We start from the raw sequence: 18,123 nt of genomic DNA, 5'->3' as shown, positions 1-18,123 counted from the left end.
CTTCGACACGAACGAAAATAATTAATCGGTAAATGAATTAATAACAAAGAGAACAAAGAGCGTGCGCGTTCAGCGGAATCGTGCGCGGAATACTCGTTTCCCGATCGCGAAAAGAATTGAAAGAACGGAATTGAGCAACGGTGTGCACAATAATTGAGGGTTAATAAGAATAGCCGCGGCATGCCTATATTAGTATATTTCTAGCCGCGGCGAGACCCAGCGCGTGCTGTTTCGACCCCCGAATAACGTCGCCGACATCGACGGGCCAAGAGTCAAGTAAGTCTCATGTGTCTCGCCGTTTTCTCACTGTCACGTTGGTCCAAACAAGGAGTCACGTATTTCTTTTTTCTTCTCTTCTTTGCTGCGCCGGCTTTGCCCGCCTTTCTCGTGACAATTGGCCGCAATACGGAGAGGCAGATCCCGCCTCGCCGATCGTCTCGTTAGAGTTTCCAAGTCCCAAGTTCGGCAAATTGAACTCCAATAGCCGCGCTTTCGATATCGCCACGTCCGTGCAATCGTGGAACGGGGTTATTGTTCCTTACTTGGACCACAAACGTCGATGCATCATCAACGATCGTTCCGATTCGACCGATCATTGATCGCCTATTCATTTGCACTCCCCGATGACGCCGGAAATAGCCGCGCGTCGCACGTCGCGGCTCTGATCGTCGAATTTTAATTCGCGATCCCTTTCGGCCAATCTTTTCCCGCGTATGATTACATCGCATCGACCGGCCCGGATTCGCCCCTCGTCTCCCAACTCGCACGAAGCCCCATTATCTGCACTAATCTCGCAATCTCGACAATTCCGCCGAAAACATAACACACACGCTGCGGTCGAACCGAATAATGAACGATTCGATCCCTGTGCATGCTTATTGCTACCCACTGCAACGTAACATCTATCTCTATTTCTCTCATTTCACCCTGCTATGATTTTTTCTCCATTTACTGCATGCTAATGGGGTGCACTTGTACGTGATGTTCCAGTAACATTGTAGCGTCCGCTATTCCTTCTCCCTTTTCTCCGCAGGACAGTCGGTGAATCTGGGACACCGTATCTCGATGCTAAATAGCGCATAGTTAACTATTAACTGTCGCCACTTATTAATTCCGCGCGAACCGTGCCGTATTCGCGTGCAGCTGGTTTGATATGTCTCATATCGCAAAAACATCAGATATCAATAAACGTCGCCACACTTCATTTTCGTTAACTAAACGCAAACGTATCGATCGATTTTGCAGCAGTGGTCGCTGCGAGAGAGTTCTCTCATTATATGTCAGGAAAATTCACTGAAGTGAAGTCTCTTCTCTAATTTCGCTCAAAATCACTTTGCTTGCGATAGAGCACTTGGTTGGTCCGTGATTCAAACGACTCGTTTTTCACGAGTCGATGTCGAACATATAAGCCTTCTTTTCTTCAATTTGAGATAAAAGCATAGATAAGTCTTAATCGAATCGCAAGCCCGGCGACACACTTATTTATATCTATCTCTTCCAAAGGAATCTACGAACTCAACTTTCGCACGCTTTTGTTTGATCTGCACATAATATTGCAAGCGTTATTGACAAAACGATATTTTCTCGTGTAAAATGTAATGTGTGGGATTGATAACGATATTGTTCTAAGTAAGTATGTAAAGCCGGACAATATGTAAATGAGAGTCTGAGGATTGGAAAGTTGTCCTTTCTGTTTTTACGACAAAGCAAATGCTCGAACACCCTTGAAATATTGACTCGATTGAGTTAACGCACCTTTTTCTTTTCGTGAAAATGAAAAGTAGCACGATTTTATATCGAAGATGTGATGGCTCGTGGCAAACCTCTGACATGTGTGCGATCATGTTTTTCAGGGAGCATAAACAGCAGGAGGAGGAAGATGGAGGTACGGGAGCTGAGGAGATTGTCTCCTTCATAGATCTTCCACCAAACAATCACACAAAGTTGCCTGAGAAGGGAATTTTAAAGAAACACGGTGGTTACGGTATTGTAATGCCTGATAGTTGTAACAACAAGTGGGCGTGATGACTCACAATGTGTCGCGTGAAGAGTAGCTGTGACGAGGGCTCAAACGATCGAGAAACGGAAGAAGTTAGCCGAACTTGTGGCTCAAGTTACCGCCGCTGAACACACCGTGTCTTTTGTCGTTCACTATCCACCCCCCATAAATCCGCCAAATTCGATGCTTGTTACAACGTAAACGAGCAAACGAGGAAACGAGCAGCAGAACGCTTCAAGTTTTCGTTCTTGAGCGCGCCGCAAGCTCGGTTAACTTTCGATCCGTGCAAATACGAGTTCCTCGCACCGACTCTTCACGAGCGTTAACCCTTTATAAGTTACGCCTCGTCTCTACAGTTCTGTTTTACATTTTGTGAAATTGCAGAGAACCAATTGATTTAGCGTGCGTGTCGTTAGAAACGTTCATAATATAGTACATATTATCAAATATATAAGGGGTTAATATACAAGACTATCTCTTCTCTCTTCTTAAAAGATTCCTTTTAAGGACTTAACTCTCTCATGCACTAATTAATCCCCGAGATATACATCATACGTTTTACGATGTTCAAATGAAGTGAGTTGCATTTTTTACGGAAACGATAGCGAAGAACCTTGGATTAATGTTATAAGAATTACATTTGTGGATATCAATTGAACGGGGAAAATTTGTAAATCTAGAGAAAGAGAAACAAAGAGAGAAAGAGACAGAGAGAGAAAGAGAGGGAATGAGAGAAAGAGAAAGGATGTAGGTAGATCGCGTACGAGAGGGTTAACAAACTCGAACTGATAGTCCTTGTTATGGAGCGGTAACTCGAGTCACACCTGATCGCCAGGACTAGGCGGTAGCGGGTTCGACATGCAGAGGACCATGAACCAATTGACCAACTACCACGATGGCATACTCGAGGTACTGAAGAGCGCGGCGAGCCGCGGCGACCTCGGCGGCGCTGCTTCAGGCAGCGGAAATCTGGATGAAGATGCCATACGCAAGTCGCTGGCTCAGTGCGGCTACCTCGATATATATCGCAAAGAGGTGGACGGCCAGGACAACCAGGAGAACGAGGAGGAGAACCGGAGAGTGCAGCCGCTGTGCAGCACTCTCCGTATACGCACTCTCGAGGATCTCATTCGCCAGCTCGAGGATTCGAGGTAAAGAAGTTCTTACGATTTTCAAGTCCCAACATTTTCTGCGATACTTAATTTCTCGGGATTTTCGATCTTTCATGATGACCTTTGAGGTTGCGTGAAAAAAGGCTTTTGATATTCCACCTATTAGATTTGATTTCCGCGTTTGAACCGCGTGGATTCATCTTTGATTCCAAACAAAGGAATCAAACAAAGATGAATTCACGCGACTCAAATCCGGAAACCAAATCTGATATTCCATCTCTTCCGATAATATCTACATTCGAATAATTATATATTCTTTGAGATATTTTGTGGGAGATGTTTAAGATTCTAACAATCAATATTATCACCAGCTACCCTGATCCGGAGAGTCCAAATGGATCTGAAGAGATTCGAATGTCCGAGGGGGAGCCGGATCGGCACTACAGAATCGATTCTTCTGTTTGTAGCGAGTCGTCTCAAGGGTAAGAATTTCTGAAAAAAATGAGTACACGCGTGCTTTACGTCAGACAAGCTTCCGACTACAAATTCAAACAAAGAGGCTTAATTTCGAGACAATATGGAGACAATGATTTCGAGCTATAGCTAAATGTCTATTATGATACACTGGGGAATATTCCTAAACTCTTATAGTAATGATTTGTAAATTAGACGTTTGTTTCAATTTGATAAGGTATTACTTATCGCGAAGCGATATATGTTTGAGCTTTTTCATACTTTGTTATTCACAATTATTGTCAGCCAGACATTTATAGCAGACATTTTACACGCTGCCATAACTCTCACTGTGAATCGCTTACTTTCTCCTCTTTCGCTAACTTATCTTAACCCTCTCATGTGTCAGTTCTTCAAGAAAATGATTTGAGATATATTTTCACTGCATATCGTCTTTATCTGAATTGCATTTTAACGAATTTGCGTTGATTATACTTTTATTTTTATACGATTATTACGCCTCATACATATCTAACTTTCCTTATCGGAATTTTTCTCATAGTCAGTAATAATTCTACGAGTCAATTGTGGCCGTCACTTTTCCTCTTATTTTCTTTTTTCTTTCTTGATAAATCGCTTACTGAAATATGGAAATTCGGTAAAAGTTCGAGTAGAAAAAGTGAGATTATGTATATAATCATACGCAAAATCTGATTAACACGTTCCGGATTAAATGCGAAGAAGCAATAAGAAATAAAGACGAGAAGACGTGGAGATTTGCGTGACTTTGTATCGAAGTAATATTCGAGGAAGATTAAAATGAGAGGGTTAATTTATTATCTTATTCTGCTTCCTATCTTGCGCATCAGAAGGCTGTCAGATTCGATGCATTTGTTTATGCATATCAAACACTATATTCGCGCCATATTTTTGCGAAACCGTAGACTACAATGACACGCGCAAGGAGATAACCGGAAAGAATGATCTTTCGTCTAAAACAGAACTTGATAATGAAACACCGAGAAGTAATTATACGCGGAGAATTGACTCGAGGGGTAATGCGGAGTCTGTTTATACTAAGTGATCGTGTGACGAGCACGATTGTCACCGGGTAATTATAATCAAATTGGGACCGATTCGATTAGCGCCGAGATTAGCGGGAAATTATAACACGAGTTTTTTGGTACCGAATAAAGTTCTACAAGTACAAATAAGAGTCGCGTAAAGAGAGATAGAGAGAGAAATAGAGAGAAAGAGGGAGGGAGAGAGAGAAAGAGAGAGAAAGAGCACGACTTATGCAGGAATTGATTGGATTTCCTACGTAGAAGCAGAAGATGTAGCCGCGGCCGCGACGAGGACGCTAGTAGATTCGTCTACGGTAGATATCGTCAGCCGACGTCCCGAAGTCCTTACGGCAACCATCAACACTCCCATCAACACTCCCATCAAATGCACGAGGAGGAGGGTATCTATGAAACTGCCGATCCTGACAGAGGCTCAAATACTAGGGGTGAAACACCCGATTGTGAAAGGTATCGCAGATTCTTGCATCACGAAAACCCGGCTTCACGTAGTGACTATCCACCGATAACGACTCGTCGGCTGTATATCACGTCTATATTATTCCTATATCACGAATCCCACGATATACCTCAGATAAGGATGGTGCGTGTCGTGTCTTGTCCAGAAAGAAAGAAAAAAACAAAAAGATAAAAAGAGAAACGAAGAAGTTGTAGCGATCGAGGCAATCTATTAAGCGATATGCGAAAATCACAAGATATATTACGCATGGTATCGAAAAAAATTCACAAGAAGCAAGGTCGAGATAAGAGTATATTTTTCAACGGTTCGGACCATATTCGATCGATTAGATTTTTCCGTCATCGTGAATTAAAAAAAAAACGAGAGAGAAAAAAGAAAAGAACACAGTAAAGGATCGCGCGTAAATCACGAGAGGCATACTATCACTGCTTGCAGAACTTGAAATCTACGCAAAGTATAAATGGACTCGGCATACGACTTTCAATTTGCACGTCCGCAATTGCGGAGTGTTTGTAATTGCGTCGCATATTACAAACACCGCATTGCACATTATAGATACCGGAAGCGGCAAACGATTGCAATGTATGTTGCGAAATTTTGAAGAGAGAAATGCGAAAATTGCACACAAAGGTCTGCATGCTTTTTCCGTTTGCTTCTGCGCTGCGAATGTTGCTCTCAGAACAACAACAACACACAAGTCAGACCAGTGAGCTCGATGTAACGTGTCCCAGATCTACCGGATATTTGATCCCGAGCGTAGAGAGATGCTATGCTTGGCGAATCGCTGAATAACCCTGCGCTTTCAACTTCCTGTGGTTAAGTGCCACTTCAAATCGGCCTGTGCTGGGTTAAAAGGAAGACCCGGTAGATTTGAGATACCTTATGGAGTCCACGAGTATATTATGGTCGAATCTCGCACATGTTGCTTCCATAGTGTTTCATACATTGCAAGGACTCGTGTGACTACGACAAACGAGTCTCTCGTTGAAGCAGCTGTAAGAGATCTCTCCTGACTTTATCTTCCAATCGAAACGATTTACATTGTGATCGATGTGCGCACTTATCCTTATCTGAAGACTTCCCTTCGCTATGACGTTCGAAGGTAGTGTGTACGACAACTGTTGGATCTAATTAGCAGTCGTAGTGATGAATAAAGCTTTGCACGCGCTTTAAATGTTTTAATTAGTGTTTTGGTTAAATGCGAATACATATGAGACGCTTTACTCTTGAAAATGATCCAAAAGGAGTTAGATCTTTCAGTCATTGAATCGTTATTTTTGGATTCTAAGGCTGTGTTATTGATTAAATTTATTGTTATTTATTCTAAGAATGTCAAACCAAGCAAGAGCAATGGATATCACAAAATACTGACCAAATATGATCAATCGAGACAGGGGAGAGAAATTTTCGGGAATCCTGCGAAGAAGGAAGATTTCTTTCCTATCTTACTCGATATCGTAAGCTCTCGTCACTTCGTTCACGAGAGAAAAAAGCAAAACTCAATTTAGAGAGGAGCGATCATGTGTGCTCTATCATCTATCTGTGTCAACCAGTGTCCCTTTTCTTTTCCCCCTCTTTCTTTTTTCCCTTTACTTCCCTCCGTTGGCATTTATTGAATGTTGTCACGTCGAATGCGTACGAATGCAGCATTAGTGGCGGTGGACTAGATCCAATGGGCTCGTGTAATCTTATTATTTTCTAGTGATGCATTTATTCAAGCTCAACAACAAGTAGCCCGGTGGACTAGTGAAGATGGAGTGCAGCACCGGCCGCCGCAACAGCCACCCCCGCCGCCTTCGGTGCAGCTGCCGGTGCAAAAACAGGCGCAGCCGCCGCCGCCGCCGCCGCCGCCGCCGCAGCAGCAGCAGCAGCAGCAGCAGCCGCAGCCGCAGCAACAGCAACACCAACTGCCGGTGGAACAACTGCCAATCAAGCAGCGCGGCTATTATCCATCCCCCCCACAAACAGACAAAAATCTCGACGGCAACGCCGAGGTCGAATATGCTCAAACCCAGCAACAGCATCCGCTAAGCGAAGCGCGTGGAATCGATGTTAATCATTTGCCTAATATTAACAAATGTCCCCTAGACGATTACTTTAGTCTAGATTGTAACATAATGAATAATGGTTCACCAAAAGAATTAATTAATATTAACAATACTAGTGATAACGAAAATACTGCCCTACTGCCCCCAACGCATTTTCCCGAGTACAAGCATTGATAACTAATTAATCGATGACAGATAGTGTCCAAGGGAAAATAAAAGGAATTATTGGGAGAGAGAGAGAGAAAGAGAGAGAGAGAGAGAGAGAGAGAGAGAGAGGGGGAGAGAGAAAGAGAAAGAAAGAGATAAATATAAAGATTAAAAGTTAAAAAAATAATAATAAATCGATATAGTGGTGTGACAATGATAACGATGATGACGATGATTTAATTTCGAACTCGCATTTTATACTGAATAGTGTAAATAACGATAAACTGTAATTGCGACGAATACAACACAAAAACACTTACAACACATATTAAATTATAATAAATTCAAATAATCTATACGAAATGTTTATTAATAAACATTAGTAAAACGATTTACTCAAACTTCGCAGTGTTTGTTATTCGTCAAAATATGTTATTGAATAACGTTTGCAGAGGTTATAGCAATAAGCATTCGAGAAAAGAGCGTCTTTTCAGCTTCAAATATCTAGTTCCTAGATATACTTTTGAATATAAAGATTACATATATTATTTACAGCGATGCAATATGAATATTAATCAAGATACCTCAGATAGCATAGAGAATTCAAAAATAATTCAAAAAGAATTCAGTTGTACGTCACCAATTTTGAGTTTATTTTTAGATGCAAATGAATTCTTCAGAGTTCAGTTCAGTGAAAAGAATTTTTTTACATCTAAAAATAAACTTAGAATTAGTGACATACGATTGAATTCTTTTTCAATTCTGAGTACGCCAGGTGCAAAAATTTCTTATAAGTTTTATCAGTTACACCGCGTAAAATTGTTTATTATTTATAAAATTATTATCATACGTTAATCGATGATAATTGTAGAATGCAATGAGAGATACGTTGGATAAAATCGGTGCGTGTCAATCATTCTGATAATTAGATCGTTTGATCTTGAAAGTTTTTTACGCAGTTAATTACTTTATCGAATGTTATCTTTCATTATTGAATCTGCATCACACTGAGGATATATGCGAATTTCTCGAGGATTTCTAAACGAAATTGTCAGCCTGAAAGAATATGGTAAGTGATTGTAAGTTTTTCATGCAAAGCATTTCGAGTATTTTCGTTCGCACTGATCAAAGTACCATTAATCGTCTACTTCTTAACTATTTCTATTTGTACGGTCTCTAAAAGCTGCTCTAATCTAACCATTTTCTCGCACAATACGTGTGACTGAACAGAGGCGTGTTTACGATCCCATTTAATATATTATTGCGTCACATTTCCCAGTAAATGCTAGATATTCCTGAAATATTCACAGAATATTCCACAAATCCAAATTTAATATCCCAAGAATGTCCCAAAATATTCTGGAATATTTATAGAATGTTCAAGGAACTCAGGTAGCAAGGTGACGTCTTTAGACGTCACCTTGCTACCTGGGAAGATTCAAATAAGCGCTAAATGTTCCACTTTTTTTACAAATATTGGCGAATTAGTTGAAATAAAAAACCAGTCAGCGTTTGTTGACTTTACTTGAAATTTAAGATTACTTGTTTCCAAATGTTATATCACACTTAAGGCTCTGCTATTTCTAGGGCGGCCATATTGGTTTGATGTCGTCACAAGCGAGAAATGACATACCGAAAAATAGTTGCGTTTTATTACTTTATTTTTTACTTTTCCCTGAAAAACCAAATATTTTACTAATCCTGAAACCTGTAAAAAGTACAGCAAACTCAAATATCTGGCTAATATCACGTAACATCGTTACGTGATAACACGTAAAATAATTCCTGAAATAATAGTATATTTTTCGGCTATCACGGTGGTTTGACAGCTGAGATATTAGCATGTATGAACACATTTAATTTCTCGATTTTCACAATGTATTATTAGTATCACAGGGTTTACTGCACATTTTACGGTTGTGAGGACGATAATATATACAGTTCACGGAGAAACTGCTAAATAACTCGATAAAACGCAACTATTTTTCCAAAGTGTCAAGCGAGGCCTAGCGTGACTCTGGCCAGAGACGTTTTTTCGTTTCGTGACCACAATACCGTTTGGTTGGTTGGTTTGGTCCACTTAACGCTCGCAACGCCTCGAGCAACAAAGATAGAATGACGCTCGCGGCGTTGCGAGCGTTAAGTGGACCAAACTAACCAACCAAACGCTACCGTAGTTACGAAACGAAAAAACGCCTCTGTGTTAGCCAATCAGCTACGCTGATACGGCTATTTCGTGTTCTCGACACTACTAGGCGCAATCGTCAATTCAGATTTTCTGCGAGATAGAAGAGCCTTAAAACCAATCGTGTTGACAAAGGCCCATATTCTAAATCCTCTTTTATCTATAAAAGTTCTTCTAAAAGAGGCTTAGGAGCCACCTGACTGGCTGAGAAGCTATATTCAAGGCACTTTTATCGATAAAAGAAGATTCAGAATATGGGCTGAAGTGCATATATATGAAAAAGAATATGTATGTATTGCACACAACTATGAAAGTATAAACAATTTATTACTTTTTCCAATCACTGATGTATCCAATATAATATATAAGTGTGAATTATCATTTTAATAAAATGAAGGAAACCTACTATCAAATGCATTGACAGCTACTGAATTTGTTGACACATTTTTAGACAGTCACCCAACATTATCGATTCCATCATGCCATAATATAATATGCAAATTGATAAAATTTTTTGTTATAGCACGAATTAATTTTTCGTTAATAAAAAATTATATTAGCGATACAAATGCAAATAATAGTCGCAGAGTCGCTATTATGTCGCAGAGTCGAAATTATGTGTTACAAATGTTAAATGTTATACAAATAAAAAAAAGTGATAAACGTTATTTATTGTTTTCCTTTACGCAATATATTCATACAAATATGGACGTTTTGAATCAATTGCGTGTGACTGTAATAAACATGGCGGATGATTGCGGTACTTTATACAAGATGTCCCGAAGTCCCATGATGACCCTTGGTGAGAACGTAGAACGGATTGAGGTGAGCAAGAAAGTCCTGTGCCGTTTTGCGATATTCGCCATAGTTTTTGAGAAATTAATTATTTTGCCTCAACAAATTAGCGGAAAGAGGCAGCGGAAAGAAAGATGCCTTCGGCCGACGTGCAACCGTGATGGCTCCTGCACATAGGACGCGGTAATGCTTGCCGCACGGCGAAAGTCCGCGCGACAGCCAATCAATATGTTGTTTTTCTGTAAGAGCTAGAAGGTTATTACGGAAAGCAGCATATTGATTGGCTGTCGCGCGAACTTCTGCCGCGCGGCAAGCATTAAGGGACGTCTACATTGGAAGTAAGTAGGAAGTAAGAGTAAGAAATTGACCAACCATAGTCGAATGTGAGAAGAATAATCAACTATGATTGGTCAATTTTTTATTCTTACTTCCTACTTCTTACTGCTTACTTCCAATGTAGACGTCCCTTTAAGCTGGTGGCACATTGAAAAACTTAAGCAGTAAGAGGTAAGCAGTAAGCGAATCAGCCAATCACAGTCGTTGATTCTTGGACCGTAAGAAGATTCAACGACTGTGATTGGTCAATTTGCTTACTGCTTATGTCTTACTGCTTAAGTTTTTCTATGTGCCGCGGTCCTTACCGCGTCATATGTGCAGAAGCCACTACAGGCTTCGTTTCAAAATTTTACTCGGTGGGTAGAATATATTTAATTGACCAATCGTGCTAAAGAAATCCTAGTTATCTTTGTTCTTATTGGTCAATTAAATGCTACTCTACCCGTCGAGTAGTTTGGAACGAAGCCACAGAGTCTCTAGTTGTTGCATCCTGTGCACATGCAGCTGTAATAGTCGCATGTTTTATATCTTTTAGTTCGTGGACTGGAGCAATTCGCGGCATCGCGGTTTGTACGGGTGTTGCGTGCAGTTTGGTTATAAACAGTATTTTATGGAAAATCGCCTAGACGTTTTAACATCCAGAACATAAAGAAGAAGAAGAAGGTTTGATTATAAATCTGTATAAATCCCGCCATTTCCATGCTTGTAATCTCTTCCAGTTGTTGGTAGTCACATTTGTGTAGCGATCTCTACCAGTAGTGCGTAAATTGTAAGCAACTCGAGTATAGAAGCATGCAATAAAGCCGGAATCAGACTACGCATTGGAGATTGAGGATTGCGGATTGAAGATTGCTATTTAACCAATTGGAGCAAAGCAAGTCAAAACCGAAGTTTGTTAATTCGTCGAAATCGAATCTTCAATCCGCAATTCTCAATCTCCAATGCGTAGTCTGATTCCGGTTTTAGGCTGAATCTATTTTTGCGACTTTAGGGAATATTTCACTTCATTACCATTCACGCCACAGGTACTAATTAGAATTTCACATTGGACATATTTTTTAGCCGTGTGCCTGACTTCGTGTTGAACCATGGCAAACGTATCCCTTGACAAAGATACGTTTTTTCGGCGCATGAAGCGCCTGTATGCTGCGTGGAAGGTAGGCAAAGAATAGTTAAACATTGCAATATTTATTATTTTAATCAATTTCAAAGACAAATCTACACACACACACACACACACACACACATATATATATATATATATATATATATATATATATTTCACTTGTATTCTTTTGTTTACAATAGGATGGAGAAGTGGGCACTGATGATAGTTTCAGTAAAATGGATTGCCTTGTTTCCGCTGTTGGTACTGATGAGAATATTGTTTACAGCAAGTCCACAGCATTGCAGGTCTGTATTTCAGATTTGTATGATTTGTGAATTTTGTGAGTTAACTGTGCATTATATATTAATAGATCTTGTACCTTATTAATTAACAAACATTATGAAATCCTGTGTAATATATGGTTGGTCTGTTTCAGACATGGCTACTCAGTTATGAGCTTACGGATACAATAATGATTTTGGCAGAAGAGTCTATCAGTTTTTTGGCTAGTAAAAAGAAAATTGAATTTTTGAGGAAAGTAGAAAATCAAAAAACTGAGGATACAGAAGTACCACCTGTAAAATTGTTTGTGAGGGACAGAGTAAGTACATTGTATAATTTATCAATGAAATTATATAACTATGAATATCAGTGATAGAAAAGTGTTTGAGAAAAATATTTGAATATTTTCTTAAAGAGCGACGAGGACAAAGCAAATTTTGCAAAACTTATCGAAGTAATAAAAGAAAGTAAAAAAGGCAAAACTTTGGGAATATTTTCAAGGGAAAATTATCCAGGTGCCTTTATGGATGCATGGAGAATTGCTTTAAAGGCAGAATCTTTTGATACAGTGAGTATAGAATATTATATTTTATAGATAAACAATAGATGAATACTCACAAATTTAAAAGTCAACATAAATCTTTATAAAATACTAATCATTTAGGTCGATGTAAGTGCTGCAGCTGCTTATGTCATGTGTCCAAAAGAAGATGCTGAAATACTTACTATAAAGAAAGCTTGTCTGGTGTCTGTGGATGTCTTCACTAAATATCTCAAGGATCAAATAATGGAGATCATAGATTCAGATAAGGTACTCTCTTTAATTTTACATCTGGTATATAATTATATATTTTTTTAAGAAAGAAAAAAATATGAAGAGAAAGAGCGTAAGAGCACTTTATTTATATAAATTTCAGAAAGTTAAGCATTCAAAATTAGCGAAAGGTGTCGATGCAGCGATTACAAATAAGAAGTATGTATCCGGAGTAGATATTACACAAGTGGATATGTGTTACCCTGCAATTATACAAAGCGGTGGCAATTACACACTCAAGTTCAGCGTTGTTAGCGATAAAAACACTCTTCATTTTGGTGTCATCGTTTGTTCACTGGGCGCGCGTTACAAATCCTATTGTTCAAACATAGTGAGAACTTTGTTGGTTAATCCCACAAAAACGATTGAGGTACATAGAAAGTAAGAATAGTAATTTCATAATGCATAAACTCTTGTATTACCGATCGCAAAATCGCGGAATATATTCTTATATTATGTTTGTTATATAGGAACATTACAATTTTCTGTTACAACTTGAAGAGGAGATCTTGAAGAAGCTAGTTGCAGGAACAAAGATAAGCGAGGTGTACGATACTGGTATGAAATACGTGAAAGATGAAAAGCCAGAAATGATGAATCATTTAACAAAAAATTTTGGATTTGCCATGGGAATCGAATTCAAAGAAAGTTCGTTGCTATTGGGCCCGAAGACTCATGCGATAGCTAAGAAGGGCATGGTGTTTAATGTCAATGTCGGTCTCGCAAACCTCTCTAATCCGGATGCAACAGACAAAGAGGGAAAGACGTACGCTCTTTTCATAGGCGACACTGTTATCGTAAATGAAGGACAACCGGCCACCAATTTAACACCGTCGAAAAAGAAAGTGAAAAACATAGGCATATATGTAAAGGACGATGAAGATGAAGAAGAAGAGGGAAGTGGGAAAGAAAATGAGCCAAAGCCCGAGATTCTGGGACGTGGTAAGAGAACAGCCGTGATAGAATCTAAACTAAGAACGGAGCACAGCTCGGAAGAAAAAAGAAAGCAGCATCAAAAGGAGTTAGCTCAGCAATTGAATGCAGTTGCCAAAGCTCGGTTGGCGCAACAGTCTGGCGGTAAGGAACAAGAGAAGATACGTAAGTCGACAGTGTCGTACAAAAGCTTGAGCCATATGCCGCGTGAATCAGAGGTAAAGGAGTTGAAGTTGTATGTGGATAAGAAGTACGAAACTGTGATTCTACCTATTTTTGGCATCCCTGTACCCTTCCACATATCAACGATCAAAAACATCTCGCAGTCGGTAGAAGGAGATTACACGTATCTTAGAATCAACTTTTTCCACCCTGGAGCTACGATGGGTCGTAACGAAGGTGGATCTTATCCTCAGCCTGACGCAACCTTTGTTAAAGAAGTAACATATCGAAGCACAAATACCAAAGAGCCCGGTGAAATTTCCGCGCCGTCCTCGAACTTGAACACAGCCTTTAGGCTGATTAAGGAAGTGCAAAAGAAATTCAAGAATCGAGAAGCGGAAGAAAGAGAGAAGGAAGATCTAGTGAAACAGGATACTCTGATATTGTCGCAGAATAAGGGAAATCCTAAGTTGAAGGACTTATACATTCGGCCGAATATCGTAACAAAAAGGATGACTGGTGGCTTAGAAGCACACGCGAACGGATTCCGTTATACATCAGTCCGCGGAGATAAAGTGGATATTCTTTATAACAACATTAAGAATGCCTTTTTCCAACCATGCGATGGTGAAATGATTATATTGCTTCATTTTCATCTAAAAGTACGTATACTGAATTACCGTAATTACCGTGAATAATCTAATTGTATTTTAATTAAAAAAGTATTATCCACATTGTTATTGCAAAATCAACATACATTTATTAACAATACGATATTCGATATGCAAAGACTTAGATTTCTTTTGGTTTTCAGCATGCCATTATGTTTGGGAAAAAGAAACACGTGGACGTGCAGTTTTATACAGAAGTCGGAGAAATTACCACGGATTTAGGAAAACATCAACACATGCATGATCGCGACGATCTCGCTGCCGAGCAATCGGAACGAGAGTTGAGGCATAAATTGAAAACTGCTTTCAAAAGCTTCTGTGAAAAGGTATGTACGATGTTGAATAACTTACTAATTGCTGACTTTATTTATGTTTAATGCACAATGACTAATATAACTGTTACATAAAGGTTGAAGGTATGACGAAGCAAGATATCGAATTTGACACACCATTCCGAGAATTGGGATTTCCTGGTGCACCGTACAGAAGTACTGTTCTGCTTCAACCAACTAGCGGTTGTTTAGTTAATCTCACTGAATGGGTAACGCATTTTAATAAACTGTATAAATTTTTTCTACGTAAAGCATACGTTACACGCTACATGTTACACTGAATTTCAGCCTCCGTTTGTTATTACGTTGGAAGATGTCGAATTGGTCCATTTTGAAAGAGTACAATTCCATCTCAAGAATTTCGACATGATCTTTGTCTTCAAAGATTATCACAAAAAGGTAGCGATGGTTAACGCCATTCCCATGAACATGCTGGATCATGTCAAAGAATGGTTGAAGTAAGTAATATTATTACTTGATATACAAAGTTCAAGATCTTTTATATAATATAGCAAACAACATCTTTGCAATTGTTAAATTTATTGCTTCTTCTTTAGCTCGTGCGATATTCGTTACTCGGAAGGTGTCCAGTCTCTAAACTGGACGAAGATTATGAAGACTATAACAGATGATCCCGAGGGATTCTTCGATAGCGGAGGTTGGACATTTTTAGACCCCGAAAGTGATGCTGAAAATGAAGAAGTTGAAGATGAAGAAGAGGAGGAGGATGATGCATATGAGGTTTGTACATGTAGAATGATTTTTGAAAACACACGCGCAAGAGCGATAGATATGTACTATGAATAATTACTTAAAAAAAGAACTTACCTTTCTTTTTGTAGCCATCTGATTTCGATACTGAAGAAGAATCAGATGACGATAGCGAATACTCCGAAGCTTCTGAAGATTCTGACAGTGAAGGTACTGTCTATAAATTCTTATTATATTAATACATTATATAGTTTTTCATTTTACTCTTCGATTCATGTTCCTAAATTTTCTTTTATATGTTTTAGAAGAAGAATTAGGTAGTTCTGAAGAAGAGGGAAAAGACTGGTCAGATCTGGAACGGGAAGCGGCTGAGGAGGACAAAGAAAGAGGCGAGGATCGTTTCCGCGACGATTATAATTCCAGTAAAAAGAAGAAATCAAATCGAAGGCAATCCCCATCTCCTTCGAAAGATAGGTACATGCACATAAATACGTATTTAACATTAAACTTTTCGAATACAGTATTTATATTAAAGGGAAATCATAAGTTTTTTCACAATCATATTATTAAATGCAATTTTATGTATGTATGTATGTATGTATGTATGTATATATATGTATGTATGTATGTATGTATGTATGTGTATTTTTTTATTTTTATATATTAAATATTTATTTCGCATTACAGGAATAACTCGAAACACAAAAACTCTTCCAACTCGAAGAGTAAGAGTTCATCCGGCAACAAGGATAAACGGTCGGATAAACACAGGTAAATAAGATTTGTTGTATTTTCAAAGTAACAGGGATTCCGATGTACCGTATATTCTATTTCGTCGAACTGTATATTGAGTGTTCTGCTTTGATAATTAAAGAACTGATCGATCGCGGAGTGGGGGCTCGCACAAGAAAGCGTCTCCTTCCAAATCATCCAAACACAGGTGATTTACTCACGAATTTTGTGTCTTTAATGTTACTACAATTAATATTTGTCTGTTTAGTCCAAGAAAGAGCGACAAACACGATAAGAGCAAGTCGCATTCTTCGTCCAGTAAGAAACGTTCTCGTGAGGAGAGCTCGGAAAGGAACAACAGAGGATCTAAGAGATCCAGGTAAGTTAAAACTGTCTTTCGATCTGTCTTGAGTGATTTATAATTGTTCGAGTTGTTCTTGGCCGCAAATTTATTTGCTCGAATTTTCACAGGAAATGAGCACGAGAAATCTGCACATTTGAAAAGGACTACACAGGAAACCACAACAAATACCGTGCTAAGTGAAGCTTTCTTACTTAAGACATAGCGATTAACTAGCTCATAAGAACAGTACATTTTCTTGCATCGGGCAAATAAACAGTTTGAGCATATTGTGGACGTGCGCATTCAGTTTTTATTTGTTTTTTTTTTTTTAGAATACAGTAAGTTTTACCTATAATAAAAATGATATACAATTAACATCTCGCTACTATCTTTGTGTGAGCTTTCGTGTGTATATAAGAATAAAATTGGTAAATATCGACTTTAGAGGAGACAGCTCCAATGAGCTTGATCTTGACATATGTTGTCAAGGTCATCATCTTGAGTAACACACAAAAGGTTTTAGCCATCGCTCGTTGTTTATTAAAAAATTATTAATAAAAGAAATTGAAAAATATAGCAGGTATATAGTATATATGGGATATATAGTATATATTATAATACTATATAGTACATATATATGCGCGGGGGAGGGGTTTCTCCCCCCCCAAATCTTAACCCTAAACTAACCCATTTTTTCGGAAAAAACATACAAAAAGAGGATAGAATATATAGTATATATACGGTAAGTGTCCAGATAGCATATCTTCTAGGAACGTCCCAGCTGTTAGAGTATTTAGATTTCATATAGAGATCGTGCGTGCCATGCACACACACAGGCACGCACGCACGATCTCTAGGTTAGGCGACAGTTTCCCGAAAAGTGGAGGGGATAATGTTGGTACCAAGAGAAATCTCTACACGATATAATTTAAAGATTTGTTTTTTGTAACTGCACTGCTGAACTAATGCAAAAAGTTAGAATGAAAAAAACATATACTTGCCTCACTTTAATTTATTGCACTAATTCAGCAGTACAGTTACAAAGAACAGAATCTTTAAATTATATCGTATAGAGATTTTCCTTAATACCAACATTATTCCCTCCACTTTTTGGGAAACGTCGCCTAACCGATCTCTATATGAGATATATAAGTACTCTAACAGGCTGGGACGTTCCCAGGAGATATTGTGCTATCTGGGCACTTATCGTATATATACTATATATTCTATCTTCTTTTGTTTATAATTTTTTAATAAATAACGAGTGACGACTAAAATCTTTTGCATGTTACTCAGGACGATGATCTTGACAACATATGTCAAGATCAAGATCATTGGAGCTATTCCAATTATAAATATCAAAGTTGATATTAATCATAAAATTTTGTATGAAGTCGAATACGTAGGAATGCACTAGT

At 38.6% G+C, this 18,123-nt stretch overlaps 2 protein-coding genes across 24 annotated transcripts in view; both read left to right on the top strand.

The window, feature by feature from the left end:
• Positions 1-7,702, top strand: part of LOC116851452 (disintegrin and metalloproteinase domain-containing protein 11) — a 43,136-nt gene extending 35,434 nt beyond the window's left edge. For 9 of the 20 annotated variants that reach the window (XM_032830861.1, XM_032830857.1, XM_032830862.1 and 6 more), the window contains exons 21-26: positions 205-276; positions 1,854-1,984; positions 2,835-3,150; positions 3,483-3,593; positions 4,890-5,096; positions 6,809-7,702. In XM_032830861.1, the coding sequence (XP_032686752.1) occupies positions 205-276; positions 1,854-1,984; positions 2,835-3,150; positions 3,483-3,593; positions 4,890-5,096; positions 6,809-7,328 (1,357 nt within the window). In that variant the 3' untranslated portion in view covers positions 7,329-7,702. The remainder of the gene's footprint in view (positions 1-204; positions 277-1,853; positions 1,985-2,834; positions 3,151-3,482; positions 3,594-4,889; positions 5,097-6,808) is intronic. The other 11 variants (XM_032830856.1, XM_032830873.1, XM_032830865.1 and 8 more) reach the window with 9 other exon arrangements.
• A 3,453-nt stretch (positions 7,703-11,155) lies between these two features.
• On the top strand, positions 11,156-17,080 carry LOC116851456 (FACT complex subunit spt16). Of its 4 annotated transcripts, XM_032830886.1 has the most exons (18): positions 11,156-11,280; positions 11,680-11,774; positions 11,926-12,030; positions 12,162-12,326; positions 12,423-12,575; positions 12,672-12,818; positions 12,925-13,191; positions 13,292-14,578; positions 14,731-14,913; positions 14,997-15,128; positions 15,208-15,377; positions 15,477-15,660; positions 15,762-15,840; positions 15,936-16,104; positions 16,318-16,401; positions 16,505-16,570; positions 16,631-16,741; positions 16,834-17,080. In XM_032830886.1, exons 2-18 carry the CDS (start codon positions 11,706-11,708, stop codon positions 16,838-16,840), a joined length of 3,378 nt encoding a protein of 1,125 aa, XP_032686777.1. In that variant the 5' UTR covers positions 11,156-11,280; positions 11,680-11,705; the 3' UTR covers positions 16,841-17,080. The 4 variants fall into 4 exon arrangements, with proteins under 4 accessions (XP_032686777.1, XP_032686779.1, XP_032686778.1 ...); XM_032830888.1 differs by lacking the exon at positions 16,505-16,570; XM_032830887.1 differs by lacking the exon at positions 16,834-17,080 and having other exon boundaries at positions 16,631-16,745.
• The last annotated feature ends 1,043 nt before the right edge of the window (positions 17,081-18,123 follow it).

This window comes from Odontomachus brunneus, unplaced genomic scaffold, assembly GCF_010583005.1.
Source record: "Odontomachus brunneus isolate Ranch 3 - 2012 unplaced genomic scaffold, Obru_v1 Obru_scaffold_176, whole genome shotgun sequence".
Taxonomy (NCBI): domain Eukaryota; kingdom Metazoa; phylum Arthropoda; class Insecta; order Hymenoptera; family Formicidae; genus Odontomachus; species Odontomachus brunneus.
This window is presented reverse-complemented; position numbering and strand designations above follow the sequence as displayed.

Bases quoted from the DNA above. Each gene is read 5' to 3' on its own strand.
- LOC116851456 (XM_032830886.1), top strand. From the start codon at position 11,706: ATGGCAAACGTATCCCTTGACAAAGATACGTTTTTTCGGCGCATGAAG. The intron at 12,819-12,924 runs GTACTCTCTTTA...TATAAATTTCAG, and splicing joins AGATCATAGATTCAGATAAG to AAAGTTAAGCATTCAAAATT. The intron at 15,841-15,935 runs GTACTGTCTATA...TATATGTTTTAG, and splicing joins TGAAGATTCTGACAGTGAAG to AAGAAGAATTAGGTAGTTCT.